The sequence below is a fragment of the Pinus tabuliformis genome, chromosome J (genome assembly GCF_031772625.1).
Source record: "Pinus tabuliformis cultivar Carrire ecotype Pingquan chromosome J, CPIR1, whole genome shotgun sequence".
Lineage (NCBI taxonomy): Eukaryota > Viridiplantae > Streptophyta > Pinopsida > Pinales > Pinaceae > Pinus > Pinus tabuliformis.
Genome location: NC_142295.1, coordinates 94,159,169 through 94,177,422, shown reverse-complemented (window position 1 = coordinate 94,177,422; position 18,254 = coordinate 94,159,169). Strand labels below are relative to the sequence as shown.

The window sequence follows — 18,254 nt, the reverse complement described above, 5'->3', positions numbered from 1 at the left end:
AAGAGTGAGTTGCAAATGAAGAAAGGTTGATATATGCATACGAGTGTGTTAACTATAAATGTTAGTTTTAGTAAGATTTGTTTTAGGTCATTCAAGGTGTGTTTATTGTGCAAACGAGTGATATGTTTTTTTATTAGAACTGAGTACAGGGACATTGCTTTGATTTTGAGTATGGTTAGACAATCTCTTTAAATTACAGTGGCATCTTGCAAGTCTGCGGTACATCTTAACCTTGAATTGCAAGATATTCAAACACCTACAAATGTCTTTATCCCATGGCAATATAAAATGTGTGCAAGTGTATGTTGGCTAAAAAGTTCTGAACTTGCAATTGTTGGGATTTAGTAATCAACCATTTGCTTTCACGGTGTGAATTGCGGGCTTGCCTTTTTCGGCAAGTCATAGATGGTTTTGAGCAATTATGAGTTTTGACATGTTATGTAGGAGCATAATTTACACTTCTCCTGGGTTGATTACTGATTTGGTATTCATGCTTGATGCAGAATATGTAGTGGAAACAGCTTTGTGCAAAGCTATCGATGTTACAAGGAATATTACTGTGGTATACTAAGCACTATCTTTGAATATTTGACCTGCTCTATTATTTGCATGGAGAAATAGTTCATGGGCACATGTTAAATTACAATATATTGAATCCACACTGCGCTTTGGCTTCTTGTTGAATTTGAAGTCTTTTTTGTGTTGAATCTCAAATGGAGACCACATTGAATCTACTATGGATTATAAAGACAGGAAACCCATTAAACATTAGCTATATCACTTTTAATAGATGGGTGGATGAGTTGAAGCATCTCCATATACATCTTCTCTGATCCTTTTGATATATTATTTAGAAGGGTGCTATTCCTATGTTAATTTGGGAGTTTATGTCAAAGTGAGGATATACATTGTTTCTTTTAATTAACTAATTTTTATTTTTTTTTTATTGTAATTGGATTTACAAGGTTGAAAAATGGGTTCTAATGCCATTCACATGAAATTGGAGTTATATGGGTCAATGTAATGCTTTAATGATTAAAGGTTTTCATAGCTTGGGGGGGCGGGGTTGAGGGTGAGGTTGGTTTGACTATGAGTTGAGAACTTGTTCAGTTTATATTGTAATCGAAGTTTTTGAACAAATTGTTCTCTTCGAAGGGGGATATGTTCTTGTTTTAAAGATTATCATTTTGTTAAATTTTGAAAGTTTGGCACATATTGAAGCATTGTAATCTCAAATTCAAGCATTGATAAGAGTCAGTGAAATACTTTATTGATGTCTTTTTCATGAGGCAGTAAGAGGGTCAAGGCCAAGCCCCTATAGCACTCGTCTGCAGTGTGTGCAATGCCTTTTGTGAATTATAGTCTTCAATTTCTTGATTGTGGGCATTTGATAAATAATTAACCATGTCAAAACTAGTCAATCTATTTGTTAAATCAGAGAAATTAGGACCCAAGAACTACATGACTTGGCATTGTCATATGCAAAATACATCAGTCTTTAATGATTTGGGGAAATATTTGTAATGGAGACAAAGCTCCAATTAAGCCCACTGACGCTAGAGAACTAGCAAAATGGGAAGCACGAGGTGAAAAGGCACTTGCACTGTTGAAATCTCTAGTCACTGATGAGCTGTATATTCATATAAACAATGTATCTGATACTTGGACTACATGGACAACTTTTAAAATGATGTTAAATACTCAATCCAAAGTAAAAAGGGTTGAGCTTCATACCAAATTGGTCAATCAGAAAATGTCTGAAGGGGGAGATGCTTTGGAATACATGTTGTTTGAAAAATATTCAGCAAGAACTCCAGAAAGCTGGTTTTAAAGATGTGGAAGAAAGTTTAATGACCAACATCACGATGAACAGTCTTCCACCCTCCTATAAACATTTTCTAGAAACATTACAAACTACAAATTGGCAAATCAAACTTGTGAGTCCCTTATTGACTTGTTGGTCGACATGATAGAAACATTACAAACTATAAATTGGCAAATCAAACTTATGAGTCCCTTATTGACTTGTTGGTCAACATGATAAGACATTTGGTAAAAATAAGGACTTAGGGGAAGACCTTCACTTTACCAACTCAAGGAAAGGAGAGAGCTCAAAAGGGAGAGGATCATCAAATGAAAATAGAAGAGAAAGAGGTACTTATAATAAAATTACCAGAGGTAGAAGTGTTGATTTTTGGTAGCATCGGGAGGTATTCCGTCATGGCAAAAAGAGTCTCCAAGTTGGTCTAGAAAAATTTAAATAAATTATTTTTGGATTGTCAAGTTGGCCCGAGATGTCAAGTTGGCCTAGCCAAATGAAAGGGTGTGTCCCTTGGATTCTTTTGCCCCATTTGACAAGTATAAATATATGATGTTGTTAGTTTTTGGTAGCATCGGAAGTGCTCTAGCCTTGAAAATTGGTGGAGAGGCTAAGGCACATGAGTTTTAAAGAACCCAAAAACCGTTTGGTGAAATTCCACCCGGATTGTATTTTATTAAAATAATTAATATTTTTAATGGGGTTCCTAAGTCTAAACTTAGAAAAATTAAAATATTATAATCAAAATATGGGTGAGAATGATCTAGAAGGCAGATCAAGTCATATTTTAATCTTAGCCATTGATTAGAGACTTAATCTTGGCCGTTGAAGACTCAACAGGAAAAGTATAAAATGGAGGCTTGGGGTTCATTTGGAAACACACACAGAGAGAACGAATTGATCAAGAATTCGATTCCTAGGGCAAGGTTTGCTAAGGATTTCGAATTAAGTGATCATTCTGCAGCAGAGGGGCAGTGAGAATCCGGGAGAAGGACTTTCCAGAGAATACAGACAGAGAGGCGGAGAGAGCCAGCAGAGAAGAAAAGCTGTCTATCACGTAGAACCCGGAACTGCTGGGAACAATCGGAACAGTCGGGACAACTAACTCAGAAGGCAGAAGCTGGAATTGCTGTGAACAATCAGAATTGCCAGAATAGCTAGGAAAGCTGACGCGGAGGGCAGAAGTCGGAATTGCCGGGAACAATTGGAACTGTCGGAACAGCCAGGAACAACGGGGAAAGTTGACGTAGAGGGCAGAAGTCGAAACTGCCAGGAACTGTTGGGAAAGATGACGCAGAGGGCAGAAGAGGTGACGTAGAAATAGCTGGGGTTAGCTAGTCTTGTGCCGGATTAGCCGAAATTCTGCCGAGTGAAGTGAGGTAAAACTCACTCAGATTTTCTGCCAGTGTTTTCTCTGTAAAGGATTGCTAGATGAGCATCCTAGATTTGTATTCAGATATTTCTCCTCCATAATAATAAACCCTCAGAACTGTTGCACCGGTTTTTTCGCATTGGGTTTTCCGAGGATTATTTGGTCTAAAAATAAGTGTGTCCTATGTATCTTGTTCTTTGCTCTGTTTTCTGTTTCATGAGATCAAATATTTAATTAGTGTACGCTGCAAAAGTAATTTGCTTCAATATTCAGATGAATAACTTGATGAATGTAATTAAAATCAAGTAGGTGAAGTACATTCAGATTGGGGTTCCTTCGAGTCTAGGAATTTTCACATGGTATCAGAGCATTGATTGTGAAACAGGAAGAACAGATCCAATGCTGAGCAGAGAGGCCAATAATTGCATTTGGCAGCAATTCGAATCCCCTTGAAGGGATTGCGTAGTACAAGGTCGAGCAGGGGAAGGCGAAGAGGCTCATTCTCAATGGAGTTCGAGATCATGTGGTCTCACACTTGAAGGGCAAGGATACAACCTCAGAGATGTGGTAAGCTTTATCTTCTTTGTATGAAGGCTCTTCCGAACAACGAAGATGTATTTAGAGCAAAAGTTGAAGCGGACCTTGATGCAGAAAGGAGAAGGGGCGAACCTCTATCTTCAGCGTCTTCAGGACACTAGAGACCAGCTTGTTGCAGTGGGGTCCACTCCTCAGCCAACCGCGATGGTGAGGATAGCCTTGAATGGAGTCTCAGATGAATGGAAAGTTTTCGTCCAAAGCATATTGGGCAAGGAAAAACTACCTTCTTGGGAGGAGATGTGGGCAACTCTTCAATAAGAGGGGTTAAGGAGGAACCTAGTGAAGGTCAACCTCAATAGCAGCAGTGTGAGTGGCACAAAGATGAAGGAGGAGGAGGAAAACGCAGCTCTAGCATCAAAGGGACAACAGAAGCAGAATCAGAAGGAGGACATTTCGAAGGTGAAATGTTTTAGATGTGGCGAGATGGGCCACTTTGCATCCCAGTGTCCTTTGAAGCAAAATGTCAAGGATGAGAAACATGATCCTATGGCTACTCCAGCAAAGATTGACGAAGATGAGTTTGCCATGAGTGCCCACGCATCTCCAAGAGGGAGATGGGGCGATATTGAGCTGTAGTCAGGAGGACTAAATGTGGGCAGGATCCTTGCGAAGTCCACCTCTTGGATCAATTCCTTGCTACGTGAGACCAAGATTTAGCAGTAGCGAGATGGACTTAGTGTCAGATGATGCAGTGGAGTGTTTGGAGGACAAATGTAGTAGTTGGGGACCAGAGACTGATCAATGCAGAGCAAGGTTGGCAACAATGTAGTTGGCACAGTGCAGGAGTCAGCAGCAACGCAAAAGATTCAGAGGGTCAGAGTCAGCAGCAGCGCAAAAGATTCAGAGGGTCAGAGTCAGCAGCTGTCAGATTCCAACATTCATTCTATTATGTTAATTTCAACTAATTTTGGATGTTTTTCAGTTGCTTCTCTCAGCAACTGAGTAGCAGTACAAATGCAGTGTTAGCAGTGGTAGTGCTAGCAACATAGCAGATGCAGCGTTCGAGAGAGAGTTGTAATATAGATGCAACAATGGTAGTGGTAGTGTCATGGGTAGTAGTACAGTGGCAACAACAACACAGTGTTGGTGGCAACAACATTGCGGAAAGGGAGATGCTTCAGAAGTAGAGCAACATGTAGTTGGGCATTGTTGTTAGAGCACTTTCCTCGCTAAGAGGTAGTGTTAGTTTTTGGTAGCATCAGAAGTGCTCTAGCCTTGAAAATTGGTGGAGAGGCTAAGGCACATGAGTTTTAAAGAACCCATAAACCATTTGGTGAAATTCCACCCGGATTGTATTTTATTAAAATAATTAATATTTTTAATAGGGTTCCTATGTCTAAACTTAGGGAAATTAAAATATTAATGAGTATTAATCAAAATATGGGTGAGAATGATCTAGAAGGTAGATCAAGTCATGTTTTAATCTTAGCCATTGATTAGAGACTTAATCTTGGCCATTGAAGACTCAACAGGGAAAGTATAAAATGGAGGCTTGGTGTTCATTTGGAAACACACATGGAGAGAACGAATTGATCAAGAATTCGATTCCTAGGGTAGGGTTTGCTAAGGATTTCGAATTAAGTGATCATTCTGCAGCAGAGGGGTAGTGAGAATCTGGGAGAAGGACTTTCTAGAGAATATAGATAGAGAGGCAGAGAAAGCCAACAAAGTAGGAAAAATGCCTGTCACGCAGAAGCTGGAACTGCCGGGGAAGCTGACGCAGAGGGCATAAGCTGAAATTGCTGGAACAACTGGGAAAGTTGACGTAGAGGGCAGAAGCCAGAACTGCCGGAACAACCGGAAAGCTGACGCAGAGGGTAGAAGTTGGAACTGCTGGGAATAGTCGGAACTGTCGGAATAGTTGGGAAAGCTGACGCAAAGGGTAGAAGAGGTGACGCAGAAATAGCCGGGGTTAGCCAGTCTTGTGTCAGACCAGTGGTAATTTTGCCGAGTGAAGTGAGGTAAAACTCACTCAGATTTTTCGCCAATATTTTCTTTGTAAATGATTGCTAGATGAGCATCCTAGATTTGTGTTCAGATATTTCTCTTGCATAATAATAAACCCTTAGAACTGCTGCACCAGTTTTCCCGCATTGGGTTTTTCCGGGGACTATTGTGTCTAAAAATAAGTGTGTCCTATGTATCTTGTTCTTTGCTCTGTTTTCTATTTCATGAGATCAAATATTTAATTAGTGTAGGCTGCTGAAGTAATTTGCTTCAGTATCCAGAAGAATAACTTGATGAATGTAATTAAAACCAAGTAGGTGAAGTAGATTCAAATTTGCTGCAGTAGGGGTTCCTTCGAGTCTAGGAATTTTCACAGATGTGACATCTCATTTTCTCCACTCAGCAAGAGCAATTCATCTTCTCTCTCATCATCATCTTATCTCTCTTGGACAACTGCACATGTGAGGAGGCTGAGTTTGACCGAAGTTGACCGATTTGTGTTTGAACAAGTCGTGGAGGCTGCGCGTGTGAATCTATTTGACCGTTGTCCAGGCCGAAGGGTTGATCGCAGTACAAATTTGACTATAGTACGAATGTGACTGTAGGGTCGAGCTTGACTGTAGGCCAAAGTTTGATTTTTTGACCAGCATTGACTTTTGTATATTTTGGCTAGTTTGACCAGCGTTGGCTTGATGTTGTTTGACTAGGTTTTGCTTGTATTTGGATTTGTATATTGGCACATATTTCGAGACAATTTGTTTGTTTGTAAACCTTGCTGAAGAATAATTTCTCCTAAAGAAAAGTTGTTAGTTTTTTTCCCAAGGTTGGGTTTCCTAAGGTAAAGTTCTTGTCTCTATTGTGCATGGCTGTCTTTCTATGATCTTTACTATTTTCATTCTATTTACTGTTCAAGTTTTTTGAAGTGTAATTATTCAATGATAGTAGTGGCATAAAACACTGGTTGAAAATCATTTGGAAGTAATTACCTGGTAGGAAATTGCATCTACTGCACTCTTACGTAGAAAATTCAACATGTTATTAGAGCTCTATTGAAAGATCAACCATGGAAATCAACCTAAGAGACAATATTCAACAACTAGATTGGTTTTTGGATTTCTTGTCAAAATGGCACCAAGTCTTAGAGTTGAAGATAGGTTGGATGGTACCACCAATTTCAGATCATGGAAGACCAGGATACTTTTTATCTTGGAAGAAAGTGAGCTTTAGGGTCATGTCGAGAAATTCATTGTAGAGCCAGAGGGAGCTGAGGAGAAAGCCAAGTATAAGAAGGATGAAGTCGAGGTTAAGAGAATCTTGATAGATTCCATAAAGGATCTTGTAGGGGATGTGCACTTAGCAAGAATGCCAAGGGATCTTTTCCGAATGGTGATAGCAGGTCCAAGTGTATCTTGGATCTAGTGCATTCTGATGTTGATTTGGGGTAGCATCGGATGTGCTCTAGCCATGAAAATTGGTGGAGGGGTTAAAACACATGAGATCTACAAGACCCAGAAATGGTTTGGATAGATTGTACCCGGTTTGGGAGATATTAAAATAATTAATATTTTTAATGGAGTTCCTAAGTCTAAACTTGGTAAAAATAAAATATTAATGGGTATTAATATAACACTGGGTTAGAAGGTTCCAAAAGTCATGGATAAAGCCAAATCTAATCTTAGTCGTTGATTAGAGATTTAATCTCGGCCGTTGAAGGACCAACGAGAAATATAAGAGGAGGCTTGAGGGTCAGTTGGAAGATACACCAGAGTGATCAGTCATTCATTTTGCTAGAGCGGGGTTGCCAAGCAAAGTTGAATTAGTGATTAGCAGCGAGGGGCAGTGAGTACGAGGCAGAGAGGTAGAGACAATATTGAGAGACCAGCGCAAAAGCAGAGAGTGAGAGCAACAACCAGTCCAGGCTACGTAGAGCCCAACAGAGACAGTGCAGAGGCCAGAGGGACTGCGTCATCCACGCAGAGGGTGCTGGAGTGACGCAGAGGGTCCCAAAGGCTACAGTGCCTTAGAGGGCTGACGCAGATCAGCAGGAGGCTGACGCAAAGGCCAGAAGGGCCAGCGCTGAGCTTCAGTTGTGCAGGAGAGGGTTTTGTGGGATAAGTTTTCTGAATGCTTGTTTTTGAATATAGATGTATTGCTGCCGTGTATTTTTTCTTTGTCAGGTGAGCCGATTAGGCACCCTGTTGTACTCAAAAAGACTGCATAATAATATAACCCTCATAATAGCTACACTAGTTTTCCCGCATTGGGTTTTTCCGGGGACATTTGTCCAAAAATAACAGTGTCACTTGTGTGCTTGTTTTCTTTCAGTTGATGATCTATAGATGTTGTGACTGTATTGCGTTTATTTCGGTATTTAAATGTTTTAAATAACTTGTTCAAAATTTACAAGTAGAAGAAATAAACCAACAGAATACAGATTAATTTTCTAACGGATAGACTTAGAAAATTCAACATCTGATATATGTGGACTGATGATGGTATCATCTTTGGAAGGTTACTTGTAATAGGTGACTTTCATCAATGATTTCTCCCGAAAGGCTTGGATCTATTTCATGAAGACCAAGGATGAGGTTTTCAGCATGTTTTAGGAGTTTAGGGCTCAAGTAGAGAACCAGACAGGGAAAAAAGATCAAGGTCTTGAGGTCAGATAATGGAGGATAGTATACTTCCTGAGACTTCTGTGATTTCTGCAAGAAGTTATGGATCAAGAGGGAGTGGATCGTTCCTCACAACCCTTAGTAGAACGGGGTTGCGGAAAGAAAGAATAGGTCCATTGTGGAAGCTATGAAGGCGATGATTCATGACCGAGATCTACCCTTGTTCTTATGGGCAGAGGCATCTAGCACAATTGTTTATGTTCAGAGCAGGAGTCCTCATGGGATATTGGAGGACAAGTCTACTGAGGAGGCATTCATAAGAGGGAAGCCAGAGATTAGCCGTTTGAGGATCTTTGATTGTCTAGTATATGTTCATGTGACTAAGGAGAAGAGGAAAAAATTGGAACCTTCTGGTAAAAAGGGCACTTTTGTGGGATATAGCGAGACTTCAAAGGCTTACAAAATCTACATTCCAGGACAACATCAGATTGAGGTTAGTCGAGATGCTACTTTTGATGAGAAGGTGTAGAAATTACAATGTATATTTGCAATTGCTCATGAAGTTTTAATCAAAATCACAAGACACAAACCTACTCTACCGCTCTGCAGACATTAATTCACAATTTAGAACAAAAATCTTAGACATGCAATAAGAAATCACACACATGCAAATAGTATTTTTCTCGGGGAAAGCAAACTACTAAAAACCTCAATGCTTTCTTGCATTAATTTGATTAATAGAGATGTATTACAATTGCTTTGATCAATTGAGCACAACTTGCAAGTGCATAACCTATCTCTCTGCTCATTGAGAAGCTGTGACCCAGACATTGTCAAATTTTGCCTCTGCTTGACCCACTATTTCCTTGCACAATTCCTTGAGAAATTAGGCCCCTATTATTTAGGAATTTCTCCAAAATGGATTGCGCAATTCCTTAGGTTGATCATCAGGTTGCATGCAACACCTGACACTCTGAAATAGTCTACAATTGATTTTACACTGCCTTGGAATCTCCACCTCAACTGGGTAACTTGAATTCTCATCATGCACTAGCTATTTTGGGCTGATTGGTCACTTAACTGGATGATCACTGAGTTTGACTGAAGTCCCACTACGCAATTGACCTTCCACTAGTTCCTCCAACAGTTGGAACTAGTTTAATTGAAAACAACTTGAGATAATTGACTTTGATCACTACAAATTAGCAATAAAACATGCTTAAATGAACTCTAACTCCTCCAACTCGAATTTCCTGAGTAAACTAGGTGACACAATCCATGTCACACAAGTTAACTGCATCCAAGTTGTTTGCTGATGTGGAAATTCGAATTTTCTCAATTTAATCAAGGCAAAATCAATTGAGAATTTGTTGCTGCATTTTTCAATACTCCTCTCAACAAGAAAGGGATTATCAACCACCCCTATCCTGCACCTATGGAACTCGAACTTCCCTCTTGACAAGGCCTTTGTCAAAATGTTAGCATCTTGTTCCTTTGTTGGAATGTACTGTGACAACATTATCCGCCTTTGCACACAGTCCCATAAATGGTGATACCATATATCTATACGCTTGGATTGATCGTGAAAAACAAGATTCTCAGAGATCTTGATGAAACTCTGATTATCACAGTAGATCACAACTAGTTCCATCATCTGACCATACAGTCCAACAAGTATCTTTCTCATCCAGATCGCCTCACATCTGCTTGATTGGAAGCCATGTATTGTGCTTCTATTGAGTTGAGCGTCACAGATCTTTGGTTCCTGCTATACCAGGAAACCGTTGTGGACCCAACACTGAAAATTCCACCTGATGTACTCTTTTGATCTAATGGACTTCCTGCCCAATCTGCATCTTGAAGCCACACTGCTTCACTCCCTTTGTTCGTCTGTACCATAGTCCAAATTGGGTAGTGCCTCTGAGGTACTGTAGAACATGTTTAGCTGCTTTCCAAAATAATTTGGTTGGCCTAACCATAGCTTGGCTCAGCTGGTTGACTGCATAACACATATCTGGTCATATGTTCACAAGATACATCAATGAACCCACTAGCTGCTGATAAATGGTAGCATCCACTTCTTCACCTGAAGTGACATCCTCCTTCCTCCAGTTGGTCGCTAGAGGTGTCTCCATGGGTTTGCAACTCTCCATGCAAAACCTCTGTAGTATCTCATTTGCATACTTGCCTTGAGAGACAAATAGTTCCCCATCGCCTTGCCATACTTCCAACTCGAGGAAGTAGTGCATGAGACCCATGTCCTTCATTTCAAACTCCCTTGCAAGGTCCTCCTTGCAAGATTTGATAATTGCTCATCATCAGTTAAAATCAAATCATCAACATATAAGACAATAATCAACAATTTACCTTCTACCAAGATATGATAGAGGTTTGCATCCACCTCACTTTTGGTGAATCCCAAACCAGTGAGATAGCTATCGATCCTAGTGTACCAAGCACAGGGTGCTTGTTTGAGACCGTACAACGCTCGCTTGAGTCTGCACACATGAGACTCTCGATCAAAATTCTCAAAACCTTTTGGTTGCTCAATGTACACCTCCTCAATAACTCCATTGAGAAATGTTGTTTTTACATCCATTTGGTGGATCTTCCACCCCATTTGCGCAACCAAAGCAAGAATTGATCTAATGGATGAGTACCTTGCTATAGGAGCAAAGGTCTCCTCATAGTCAATCCCTTCAACTTGAGAGTACCCCTTGGCCACAAATTTGGCCTTATACTTCTCTATGCTTCCATCTGCTGCCTGCTTCACCTTGAAGATCCATCTCGAACCCACAACTGATTTATCTGTTGGTCTTGGGACCACTTCCCAAACACTGTTCTTTACAATGGATTCATATTCCTCCACCATTGCATCAACCCATATAGGTTGCTCTACTGCTTCCTCGAAAGAGGATGGCTCAGTCTCTACAAGCTCAATCATTAGAGCCATGTAGCCAGTGTACTAATTAGGTGACCTTCTCTGCCTGCGCTGATTTGAAGGAGCACCCACATTATCCCTCGCATCCTGCACAAGTCTCTCAGCTTCCCTGGTTCATTTTCTGCCTTCTTTGGATGGTTTTGCTTGAGTGGCTGTCTCCACTCTCTGCTCCTCAATTTGTGGCTGCTCCACAACTTCCTGAGGTTCCTCCTTTGGAGCTAAAAGCTCCTCTTTTAGTGGGATCTGAAGCTCCCTCTCAAGAGAGCACCACATCGCTTTTTCCTCATCAAACTTTACATACCTTTGAATAACTGTCATCCTGAGGGATGACAAGTACACAGTAGTTGTGTGGAGTTTCTGTGTAACCCACAAATACCCTCAATTCTGTTGTTGGTTCTAGATTCTTCCTTGATTCTTTGGAGATATGGCAGTAAACAAAGGCTCCCAAAATCCTGAAGTGTGACACATCTGGCTTTCTCCCCGAAAAAGCCTCCTCCGGTGTAATGATGCCTAGAATCTGATGAGGACTTCGATTCTGTAAATAGACTGCTGTGTTGCATGCCTCGGCCCACAAATGCAGAGGTAGGCCTTGGTCATGCAACATCACCCTCACTGCTCCCATAATGCTACGGTTCTTTCTCTCAACCACCCCATTCTGCTGTGGGTTGTGGGGTGCTGTCAACTCTCGTCGAATGCCTTCTTTTGCACAATTTTTTTAAATTCATTCGACACGTACTCACCTCCATTATCGCTCCTGAGAGCCTTCACCTTCTTGTCGATTTCTTTCTCAACCAGTGCCTTGAATTCTACGAACTTGGAGAATGTCTCATCTTTCTTCCGCATGAATAAGATCCAGTACTTCCGTGAGAAGTCATCAATAAAAATGACAAAATATTTGTGCTTGGCAGTGGAGGCTATCAAGAAAGGTCCACAGACATCAGAGTGGATCCTTTCTAGGACTGCATGTGCTTTGTTGTCCTGATCATGGAATGTGGATTTTTTGTACTTCCCCAAAGTACATCCTTTGCATACATCCTGTTGCTCAAGTGCTCCTTTGGGGAGGCCTATGGTTATCTGCTGCATAATCTTCAAGGCACCATGATGCAAATGGCCAAGTCTTTTGTGCCAAAGTTCACCGACATCGCGACTCTACACCTTCTCCGCCTTTGTGCTTAATGTAACACATTCTTCCACATCTAGCTTATACAGGTTCTTCACACGAACCTCGATCTGCTTTACATGTCCCGTGGCTATGTGTCTCAGGAATGCTTTTCCTTTGCTGAGGATCACATCATATCCACATCATCCAAAACTGCAACAGAGGCGAGATTTTTCTTTAGGCCCGGAACGGACATGACATCCTTGAGCTTGAGGGGGGAGCTCGACTTCCTCTAAAAGGTGATTGTACCAATCCCAATCGTGCTATACCTTTTTTATCCCCCATCTCGATGTGCATCTGCAAATCTTTTTCTTCCAATTCACTGAAAAAATCTCTACACCGTGTCATGTGGAACGATACACCTGAGTCCGGGTACCACGCGCTCCCCATCATTGTGCTGGCCATGCATGCAATGAGGGTAAAGTCAAACTTGAACTATGAAGCCAAGGCTTCACCTGCCGCTCCTCTTGAGGTCTTCTTGCTTGCCTTTTTGTGTGGACACTTCGTGGCATAGTGCCTGAATTCATGACAATGGAAGCATTTAATTTTGGACAAATATTTCTTCTTGTCCCCTTGACTGGATTTTGGTTTGGATTGAGATTTCTTCCCTTTTCCCTTCTTTGCCTTTCCATCCAATGCAAATTTTTCTTCATCCTCGCCCTTGGATGAAGTCCCATCTCTGGTATTCCGCCTTATTTCCTCCTGTACCAAATTGAACCATAAGCACTCCCAATTCGGTAGTTTCTCCCTCCCATTCACCGAATCTTGATAGCTATGCCAACTCTTGGGAAGGCCTAGAAGGGCTAGGCTTACCAAGTCTTCTTCAAGAACATTAACACCAACCCCGCCAAGTTCATCACGACATTGTGTGAACTTGCTCAGATATTGTGGAATAGTGTCATTCTTCTGCATCTTGATACTTCGAAGTTTATCCTTGAGTGCCAGCTTCCTGTGGTCACTATTATTCTCGAATATTATGTTAGTGCTTTCCACATTGTGAACGAAGTTTCTTTTCCGTGGAGATTTGAGACAATGTGATCCCGTACTCCCTCCAAGATTATTCTCCTCACCTTGGCTACATCTTTCTTCCACTGAGCAAGGTTCTGGGCATCAAAATCTGGTGGTTTTGTAACATCTATCTTGATGTATTCTAGCAATCCATTGTCATCCAATACCGCCTCCATGCGATCCTTCCATGAAACAAAATTAGAGGTGCCTTCCAAGGCATACTCTAGCCTTAGTCCATTGAAGGCCATCTTCTCAGCTCTGAAGAAATCCTGCTGCACTGAACTCCAAATTCGAACCTCCTAAGAAACAACTTCGAAATTCTTGCTCTAATGTGAATCCTGCTCTAATACCATGTAGAAATTACGATGTAGATTTGCAACTGTTCATGAAGTTTTAATCAAAATCACAAGACACAAACCTACTCTATTGCTCTGCGACATTAATTCACAATTTAGAACAAAAATATCAGACATGTAATAAGAAATTGCACACATGCAAATAGTATTTTTCCTGGGGAAAGCAAACTGCTAAAAACCCCAATGCTTGCTTGCATTAATATGATGAATAGAGATGTTTGACAATTGCTTTGCTAAACTGAGCACAACTTGCAAGTGCATAACCTATCTCTCTGCTCACTGAGAAGCTCAGACTTAGTCAAAGTTTGCCTTTGCTTGAGCCACTATTTCCTTGCACAATTCCTTGAGGAATTAGGTCCCTATTATTTAGGAATTTCTCCAAAATGGATTGCGTAATTCCTCAAGTTGATCATCGTGTTGTATGCAACACCTGTACACCTCGGAATAGTCTACCACTGATGTTACACTTCCTTGGAATCTCCACCTCAATTAGGTAACTTGAATTATTTGCATGCACTAGTTGTTTTGGGCTGCTTGATCAGTTAACTGGATGATCATTAAGTTTGACTGAAGTCCCACTGCACAACTGACCTTCAACTAGTTCCTCCAACAGTTGGAACTAGTTTAACTAAAAACAACTTGAGATAACTGACTTTGATTGCTACAAATTAGCAATCGAACATGCTTAATTGAACTCTAATTCCTCCAACTCGAATTTCCCGAGTAAACTAGGTGACACGAGTCATGTCACACAAGTTAACTGCATCCAAGTTGTCTGCTGATGTGGAAATTTGAATTTTGTCAATTTAAATTGAGAATTTCTTGCTGCATTTCTCAACAGGAGGTAGCCTTTAGGAGGTCTAGATAGTCCCACATGGAAATTGATAGTGAGGAGCAGGAGGCTCCGAAGGATGCAGATACAGGTCCTTTTATTCCAGTTGTTCATCCTCAAGATGACCAAGAGGAGTCTGTAGAACCAACAAGGCTAGTAGACCCATTGAGAGATGTTTCAGGGACCAGGAAGAGGCTAGCGCAGCTTCGTTACACTTTGTAGTATGTAGAAGGGCATGCAGCTCCCTGTGGTACTTCCAGGTAGAGCAAGCGACCACAAAGGTTCTTGGGTTATATGTCATTGATGAGCATCATCATTGATTCTGAGCCTTCCAGTTATGAGGAGGCAACATGCCAACATGTTTGGAAGGATGCCATGATGGAAGAGTATAAGTTCATCATGAAGAATGATGTGTAGGGGATAGTCGTGAGACTAGAAGGGAAGTCAATGGTGACTTCTAAGTGGATCTATAAGATCAAGCATGCAACAAATGGCAACATCGAGAAGTATAGAGTGAGGTTCGTGGTGAGAGGGTTCTCCTAGAAAGAGGGAATGGATTATGACAAGATGTTTTCTCCGGTCGCCAGGTACACTTCTATTAGAACTATTGTTTCTCTTGCTTCAATTATGGGTTGGAAGATATATTAGATGGATATGTGTATCACATTCCTCAATGGTGTGATTGAGGAGGAAGTGTACATAGAACAACCTCAGGGCTTCGAGGTATGTGGGAAGGAGTACCATGTTTGCAGATTGAAGAACGCTTTGTACGGACTGAAGCAGGTACCTAGGGCGTGGTATTCCAGGATTGATGGATACTTAATGAGCTTGGGCTTCACTGAGAGTGTTGTGAATCTTGACCTTTACTTCATGATTATTGATGGCGATCCTTTAATCTTGGCGCTATATCTGGATGATCTGTTCCTTATTGGAGCAGAGAGGCTCATTGTCGGGTGCAAAAGGGAGTTGGCCTTGGTGTTCGAGATGAAGGATCTTGGTTTGATGCACTGTTTCTTGGTATTAGAGGTGTGGCAGAGACCTTATGAGATCTTTCTAGGACAAGGGAAGTACATTGTTCAACTTTTGAGGAGATTTAGCATGATGGATTGCAAGTCCACGACTAGACTCATGTTGACCAATTTGAAGAAGTTGAGTGATTCCACTTCAGATTCAGATTTGGTGGATCCCATGATGTACAAACATTTGATTGGATCCTTGATGTACCTGGTTCACACCAGGCTAGATATTTGCTTTGTAGTGAACACCCTAAGCCAGTATATGGTCGAGTTGAGGCAGGTACATTGGGTTGCAACAAAGCATGTGTTGAGGTACTTGTGTGGTACAATTGGATATGGTTTGAGATATGTCTCAGGTGGTGAAGTAAGGTTACAGGGATATACTGATTCAGATTGGGTTGGGAGTGCAGAGGACAGAAAGAGCACCTCGGGGTGCCTGCTTCAGCTTGGGATCGACTATGATATCCTGGTTTAGGAAGAAGTAGACTTCTATCGGACTCGGTACAATAGATGCAGAGTGTATTCTAGCAAGTCTAGCAAGTCAGGAAGTAGTGTGGCTTTGAAAGCTACTTGTATGACTATTTGATTAGGAGCTTGAGTCGACCTTGATATTTTGTGAAAATCAAAGCTGTGTTAAGCTTTCGGAGAATCCAATTTTTCATGACAGGTCAAAGCATATTGAGATCAAATATCACTTCATCCTAGACATGGTGCAGAAGGGAGCAGTGAAGCTACAATACATATCCACGGACAAGTGGATTGTGAACATTCTCACCAAGCCTCTGTCTAGAGCGAAGTTTGTATACTTCAGAAACAAGCTTGGTGTGATGTAAAATGCCCCCCTTGTTGAGAGGGAGTGTTGATGTCTTTGCAGGGTTGAGAAAACAATCTCTTGAGAAGCCATGCCAATATGACCGGGTCATGCTGGTTTGACCATGGGAGATGGATACATTCACCTGAGTAGTCATGTTGATTTGACTGGGCCATGCTGATTTGGCTAGGGGTGAATGGCCTAGGGGCAGGCCTTCTCGTGAGAAGCCATGTTGATTTGGCTAGTGGTAAATGGCCCAGGTTACTCATATTGCTTGCTTTAGGATGGAGTGATCTATATCTATAGACGTGCATGTGAGGAAACACTACATCAACATAGCAAGCTCATGAACTTTTCTTGTGGAGGAGAAATTTCATCTAAGGGGAAATTTGTTTGCAGTTAAGGAGAACACCTCCCTCGCTAAGAGGGACTGCTGATTTTTTGTAACATTGGGAGGTATTCCTGCATGGCAAAAGCGGTCTCCAAGTCGACCTATGAAAATTTAAATAAATTTATTTTTGGAGTGTCAAGTCGTCCTTGCGAAATGAAAGGGTGTGTCCCTTGGATTATTTTGTCCCATTAGACAAGTATAAATAGATTATGTGACATCTCATTTTCTCCACCAAGCAAGAGCAATTCATCTTCTCTCTCATCATAATCTTATCTCTCTTGGACAACGACACATGTGAGGAGGCCAAGTTTAATTGAAGTTGACCGGTCTATTTTTGACCAAGTTTTGGAGGCCGCATATGTGAATTTGTTTGATTGTTGACAAAGCGAAAGGGTTGAGCAGAATATGGATTTGACTGCATGGCTAAGCTTGAATGCAGGCCGAAGTTTGACTATTTGACCAATGTTGACTTTGTGAAAATTTGGAAGCCCAAATTTCTACTGCAGCAACTGATTAAGTTCCTTCTATTTGTTAATTACTGAACAAATTATTTACTACTTACAACAAATACCGAAACCAATACACTGCAGCTTTCACCAATTAAAATTATATGCGAAAATAAGAAGCTGAGCAAGAAAGAAATACACAACACATTACACCGTTATTTTTGGACAAATATCCCTAGAAAAACCCAATGCGGGAAAATCAGTGCAATAGCTGAGGGTTTGTATTATTAAGCAGTAGTTTTCTGAATACAGTCTTTAAATGCCTTGTTGGATATCCAATACAAAGAATATGATTGACAGAGAGATGAGTGAGATATACCTCACACTATCACTGGTGATCCCGATTGATCTAGCCACATAATGGCTAGTCCGCCTCTGCGCAGTCACTGCGTAGGCCCTGTGTCACAACTTCTGGGGACTGCGTCGCTCCTTCTGCTGATCGATTTGCGTCTGAGACTTCGATTTTTGCCCTTTCGGTCTCACACTCCAACTTCTGGCTTCAAAACTCGACCTCTCCAACAAAATACAAATCTCCTCTCAGGCTTTGCGCTGCTTCTGTGTCAGCCTATGCTACCTAGTGTAGCCTCTGCATTGCCTCTTCTGGATCTCTCTCTTCCTCCTCTGCGAGGTATTTCCGAATCAGGAAATTCTCCAACTGGAACTATCCCTGCCCCTCACTGTAAGAAATCTCCTCAATCGATTCTCTAGCAACTGCTGCGCTGCCGTCTTTGAGAAATTCCATCTCTTGATCTCTTACTCGATGTGTTTTCCAAATGCCCATCAAGCCTCTTCTTATAATCTTCTCATTGAGTAACCAATGGCCCAGATTTGATTCTAATCAATGGCTCAGATCATTTTGGCTTGATTCTCGTCTTCTTCTAGAA

The 18,254-nt window shown here is 41.2% G+C and overlaps 1 protein-coding gene across 6 annotated transcripts in view; it reads left to right on the top strand.

Annotated features, from left to right (window-relative positions):
- Positions 1-18,254, top strand: part of LOC149225678 (uncharacterized) — a 223,154-nt gene that overhangs the window by 25,541 nt on the left and 179,359 nt on the right. For all 6 annotated transcript variants that reach the window (XR_016247688.1, XR_016247687.1, XM_089377266.1 and 3 more), the window contains exon 3: positions 504-562. Coding sequence is in view for 4 of the 6 variants with exons in the window: in XM_089377266.1 (XP_089233392.1) it covers positions 504-562 (59 nt within the window). In the remaining 2 variants the exon portion in view is untranslated. The remainder of the gene's footprint in view (positions 1-503; positions 563-18,254) is intronic.